At 37.2% G+C, this 6,403-nt stretch overlaps 1 protein-coding gene across 1 annotated transcript; it reads left to right on the top strand.

Moving 5' to 3' along the window:
* The first annotated feature begins 746 nt into the window (after positions 1 to 746).
* On the top strand, positions 747 to 4,849 carry LOC123774098 (procathepsin L-like). The gene is made up of 6 exons (XM_069304719.1): positions 747 to 845; positions 1,335 to 1,487; positions 2,890 to 3,096; positions 3,451 to 3,642; positions 4,014 to 4,179; positions 4,641 to 4,849. Exons 1-6 carry the CDS (start codon positions 747 to 749, stop codon positions 4,847 to 4,849), a joined length of 1,026 nt encoding a protein of 341 aa, XP_069160820.1.
* The last annotated feature ends 1,554 nt before the right edge of the window (positions 4,850 to 6,403 follow it).

Raw genomic sequence — 6,403 nt, 5'->3', positions numbered from 1 at the left:
GGGATTTATGTTCTCACTTTTAAATCATTATACTGATCTATGGTCTATATGGAATATGGATTAAAGTTATAATTGTTGGAATATGGATTAAAGTTATAATTGTTTAACATCAAATTCCATTAAAAGAAAAATCGAAAATTAGAAACAAAATAGTTTCTGAAATCAAAAAATTGAAATCTAGAATCAATTATTATTCTAGATTTCTTACTCACTTGCAGTTGGAGAAAATTTACATGACGTAACCAATGTGTTACAGTCGCATCAGTCTGTTACGAGACTAAAGTGATTACACACAGAAATAACAATTGCGTGATGCATCAAATGAACAAATCCACGGGGGTTCGAACCTACGTCCGAGAGGATCCCAGACGCTGCCTTAATCGCCGAAATGAACAAATGAACAAACCTTGGGGATTTGTTCATTTGATGCATCACGCTGTTGTGATTTCTGTGTGTAATGAAGTAGATGTACAACAGCTTATTGACAGAGCTCGGGTGCAGGGGGGAATTGTGTAAAATCCTGGTTTGTGTCTCGGAGAGGCTGCAGGATCCGAGTAAGGTCAGTAGAACTTCCGGTTGCAATTCTTCTACCATGTCGCAGCTCAGTCGATTAAGGCCTCGTCTGGGATCCTCTCGGACGTAGGTTCGAACCCTCGTCACGGCCCTTGTGGATTTGTTCACTAAAGTGATGTTAAATATTATGGAAATTGTTACTGTTATGATACTTATTTTGTCTTTCCCACCAGATGAAGTACTTGGCAGCATCAGTGTTGGTGGCCGTTCTTGCCGCAATATCTGCAGTACCTTACTCTTCTGTTGTGCAGGAAGAGTGGGAGACATTTAAGGTAAGAACGGTAACAACCTTAATTACTTGAAGAGTTCTTTAAGAAGAAAGCTTTAGCATGTTTTAGGGGATAATAGTGTAACAGTTGCCATCATTTTACATTAGGTTTAAAATTAGTGTGAGAGAACACTGTGATAGCGTACCAGGTTTCATGTATAGATTTCTCTTGCAAATAAAGGTGTTATATTTGTTTTGACTGCAAACCCGCTGGTATCACTGGTCACTTCAGTGAAGAAATTTATTGAGTGCAGTCAGTAAAGTCGGAGGTGATGGATGCTACTTGTGGTGAATAAAGCGTTCCTTGCCAACTTCTTTTCATTGTTTATATCATCAACAACCGTTGCTGTTGTACTGATCTAAAAAAACTATTGTGCTTGTAGCAACTATTACATCTGCATATACTCATCTTCATATATTCTTAAAACCATTTATCTTGCCTCCCGAGACCGGCTAGAAGAAATAGTGTAATTATGAAAAAAATATTTTTTAGATTGAACATGACAAGAAATACGCCACTGATGTTGAAGACTCGTTCCGCATGAACATCTATATGGAGAACAGACACAAGATTGCTGCACACAATAAGCTGTTTGCAACAGGACACAAGTCATACAGGCTCAGGATGAACAAGTTTGGTGACATGGTAAGTAGGATAAACTTCTAATTAGTTAGCATTGTTTGCATGATAAAATCAGAAGAAGCAATGAAATTGAAATAAGTTTATTGAGGTAAAATACACACAAAGGGATGAGGTATCTCAATCTATTCTCACTCCGTTCAGTACATCGTGTTAAAACATACATATACACACATCACAAACAATAAACATATTACCAAACATTCTGAGAGATAAACATATATATTTCCTCCTTTACACAAGTAGTATGGTATCAGACGTACACATAGATACTTTTATGACCTAGGTATACTGTATTGACAAGATGTACTGGTGTGTACTGTGTGACCTAGGTGTACAGTATTTGCAAGAGACATGCAGATAATTCAACAAAAGATTACAATCTTGGTGCAAAATTCTTATATCTCTCAAGAATATCATCAACCTTTCCGTTGTGACACATCCAGGCTATTTGTTCAGGAACAGTCCTAATCTCAGTGTTTCTATATACATTAATCAACGGACAATCAAGAACATATTGGGCAAGGGTGTGATACTTTAACATACCACATAGTTTACACTTCGTGTCGTTATCATGAACACCTATCCCATAGTCCCAGTAATATTAGTACCTAAATGCAGGCGATGAGTCACAATAACGTGGCTGAAGTATGTTGACCAGACCACACACGAGAAGTTGAAGGGACGACGACGTTTCGGTCCGTCCTGGACCATTCTCAAGTCGATTGTGATCGACTTGAGAATGGTCCAGGACGGACCGAGTGAAATGGATGTTCTGTCTCACATACATGTTGTGTTGCATGGTTTGAATCATACATTATACCATTCTCCACTTCTGCCTGTGCCTGAATATTTCTGATTTTGCTTCGTATTTGTCTCATTGTAAATTCACATTCAATGTCAACTTGTGGTTTTGATGTGGCACGTTTGGCCAAGTCATCCGCCACCTCGTTGAGCACTATTCCAACATGAGATGGAATCCACATGAATTTCACACTATGGCCTTTCAGCTGTATCTCAGCTGTTATCTTGTTCTTACAATCCTCAACAATGGACATGAAGACTGGGTTTCGACTGTTAAGAAGCCATGAGGAGGATTCTATCCAATGCGATGGATCCTCACAGGCTCGCCTCTAGGCCACTACACCGCGACATGGCAACCTGGGATTCAACTGAATCATCTGGGGTTCAGAGGATTGAAACCCTATATTCGAACCAATACTGAGCATTGGTTCAAGTCCTCTTGGCTCCTACTGATTTTTTTTCTCATTGAGGCATCACGTTAATGTGATCACATTGTGTATTGCCTGTATCCTGATCTCATTCAGAACCACAAAACTCATATGTTCAATTACACCCTAATGCCCAGTTATTTATGTGATGTGATAAAATAAAATATTTCTTACAGCTGCAGGATGAGTTTTTGTCAACAATGGCAGGTTTCCATACGAACCACACAGAAAGATACAGATTGAACAGCATGTACAATGGTTCCACTTACATTGAGCCAGATGATGATGTTGTCCTTCCCAAGACTGTTGACTGGAGAGAGAAGGGAGCAGTCACCCCAGTAAAGGACCAAGGAAAATGTGGATCATGCTGGGCCTTCTCAGCTGTGAGTATTATCTTCTAACTCATCTTGTTTGTAGTGTTATTTATATAGAATATTAATGACATCTTTGACATGTGAAGTTAATTTGTAATGGGTTTATTGTTATTATTTTATGCAAATAAAATAGTTGAATATTTAGGAAAATTATTAAGTAAATTATGCAGACTTAAGGTTGATAATTAGTATCATTATTATCCTAGATAATTACTTAATGAGTTGAGTGCTATTAAATCCTTAGATATTTAATAATATTAATATGAGCAAATATTAAAATTTTCTCATATATTAATAATGATCATATAAAGAACTTACAAGTTTTGATGATGTTTTACAAATTAATGTTTGTGTGGTCCACAGACCGGGTCACTGGAAGGTCAACACTTCCGCCAGACGGGTAAGCTGGTGAGCCTTTCTGAGCAGAACTTGATTGACTGTTCCACCAAGTACGGCAATGGTGGCTGTGACGGTGGACTGATGACAGCTGCCTTCAAGTACATTGAGGACAATGGTGGGATTGACACTGAAGATTCTTATCCTTACAAGAAGAAGGTAAATACACTTTTCATGATAATTATATTTTACCTGGGATGTGGTCTTAAACTTTTAAACAGTGAGTAGTTTGCAGATGAGGAGTCTGCAAATATTGCAGTCTGTGTGTGGTTTGGTCAACATATTTCGTAATATTTCCTTTTTTGTGATTGACACTGAAGATTTTTATCCATATATCAGGATAAATACTTTTAATGATAATTATATTTTACATATTTAAAACTGGCTTTAAACTTTTTAACAGAGAGAATAATAAGCATTTGCATAACATATTTGCCTATAATATAAGCAAATATTTCGAACTTATATATAAGTATATATATGTTTTTCATATTTTTGTACATAATAATATTGTAACCTTACTCTATTAGGAAGGAAAGTGTCAATATAAACAGCAAGAATCTGGTGCTAAAGTGACTGGCTTTGTTCATATTCGCGAGGGAAGTGAAGATGCACTGAAGAAAGCTGTTGCCACAGTTGGACCAGTATCTGTTGCCATTGATGCCTCACACGGGTCAATCCAGTTTTACCATCATGGTAAGTATTTTTTATTGTGAATGTGTGTACATAGATCACATTTTACTGAAGGTGATCAGTATATATATGCATGCTCATATATACGTGAAATGTTCACCATATGTGTATATAAATTGTTTAAATTGTATGAGATCTTTATTTTTTAACGATTCTCGGGTCTTTCTTAGATCTGCTGTGTTTTCTAAAGTTTTTGAATATATCATTCTTTCTCATAGTGCTTTAAGTATTCATCATGTTTTCTACCACACACACTGTCATGTCCACGTATACACACAATCATGTCAATGCGCGTCTCACTCACCATATCGACAATTCCCACGTTGTAGCACAGTATTTATTCTTCCATTTAATTTAATGCCTTTAAATTCGGAATCTTATTTATTTTGTAGGAATTATGAAAGTTTCTGAACAAATAATTTGTTAAATATTGAATTATTGAAGGATGAATATATATATTACAGGTGTTTATGACGAGCCAGAATGTAGTTCAACGAATCTTGGCCACGGTGTTCTGGTTGTGGGTTATGGCACTACCGAGGACGGAACTGACTACTGGCTGGTGAAGAACTCTTGGGGCACAACTCTGGGTGATGAAGGCTACATCAAGATGATGAGGAACCGTAGTAACCAGTGTGGCATTGCTTCTGCTGCCTCCTTTCCCCTTGTATAAACTCGTGGGGGACCCAGCGTAGCATTGTTACTGCTGCTTCCTTCCCTCTTGTTTCGTGGAGACCCAGCGTAGCATTGTTACTGCTGCCTCCTTCCCTCTTTTATTGTGGGGACCCAGCGTGGCATTGTTACTGCTGCCTCCTTCCCTCTTGTTTCGTGGGGACCCAGCGTGGCATGACTACTGCTGCCTCCCTGTATAAAGCGCTCGAGGAGACCCTGTGTGCCAGTCTTGCTGCTCACTACTAACTTCCAGCATTAATTATGTCTCCACTTAGAACTGACCTTTTATCCGCTGTCTAATTTTGTTTTTTTTTCATCTGATTAATTTGAGAGATGTAATAAATTTGCCATTTGGATGTCTTATGAAGGCAGGCAAAATAATTAGGTTCTCTGCAATAAAGGAGTCTTCAATCAATATAGGAAATTGGTAAATTTAACTCAGAGGACTCAGTTGGTAAAGATAATTTTCTGAGGTCATGTATTACTTTATATTCTTTCGTAATAAAAATAAGCAAAACATTTTGATCATTATGAACCAATTCCTAAATGAATTGTCGGAAATTTCGACACCAATTATTACAAACTTTTATTTACAATAGTTACAATTATTTACAATACAAAATGGCTAACTCATTCTAATTTCGTCACATTTCACCTAATTTATCTTTCCCTGTAAAACTTATATCCAATAATGTTTAAAACACCAGTCAGGAGACCAAAATGGATAAAAAATGATTCTCCAGGACTGAGAATAATTAAATCATAAATAAAACCAAGGTCTCCTTCACATTGTTGATAAAAGAGTCAAAACCATTTCTTAGGGTTAAGAAACCGTTAATTATGAACATCAAGTGTTCTATATCTGTTTGACTATTTATTATGAATGGCTTTATTTAGTATATAATGTCAAGTGGTTAGAACGCATGGCAAGCCACCCGGATCGGATAAACTTAAATAACTAAATGAATTCTCCATAGTATCTTGTCTTAAATACAGCCGTCATATATTAGTTGCATTTTATTACAAAATCATTTAACTCGTATCTTGTAACTCTATCATCATTACCTAACATTAAATTTGTCAGCAGTAAACTGCATCTATCAATCTCTTGACCACTTTCTCTTTTATTATACTTACTGAAACATGGTTGAAAGAGGATACTACTCAGCTCTTTAACATGCCTAACTACTCAGCAATTCACAACTGTCGTCAACTTCAGAGAGGTGGTGGCACTGCTCTTTACTACCACCAAGAACTAACATGCTTAAAAGAAATTAGAACCAGAGACTGCTATGGGGAGTATATCTTCGCCAGCTTCAGAGTCAAGGGTGCCGAGTCTGTCCTGACTGTGGGTGCAGTTTATAGAATTCCTAACACCGATGTGTCCGAATTCAACTCAAACCTTAGAAATCTAATACTTGATAACAGACTGAACAAAAACCACCTAATTGTCGCAGGGGACTTTAATATTGACCTCTGCGAGCATGAACACCCCACTGCTGTTAGCTTCCTCAACTGTATGAATTCCTGCTTCCTCATACCCTTAATCACTAGA

This window comes from Procambarus clarkii, chromosome 53 (assembly GCF_040958095.1).
Source record: "Procambarus clarkii isolate CNS0578487 chromosome 53, FALCON_Pclarkii_2.0, whole genome shotgun sequence".
Classification (NCBI taxonomy): Eukaryota; Metazoa; Arthropoda; class Malacostraca; order Decapoda; family Cambaridae; genus Procambarus; species Procambarus clarkii.
The sequence above is the reverse complement of the archived record's forward strand: the minus strand, read 5'-3'. Positions and strand labels throughout refer to the sequence as shown.

Coding starts and splice junctions, on each gene's coding strand:
- LOC123774098 (XM_069304719.1), top strand. CDS start 747: ATGAAGTACTTGGCAGCATCAGTGTTGGTGGCCGTTCTTGCCGCAATA. Junction 846..1,334: donor AAGAGTGGGAGACATTTAAG/GTAAGAACGGTA, acceptor AATATTTTTTAG/ATTGAACATGACAAGAAATA. Junction 3,643..4,013: donor CTTATCCTTACAAGAAGAAG/GTAAATACACTT, acceptor TTACTCTATTAG/GAAGGAAAGTGTCAATATAA.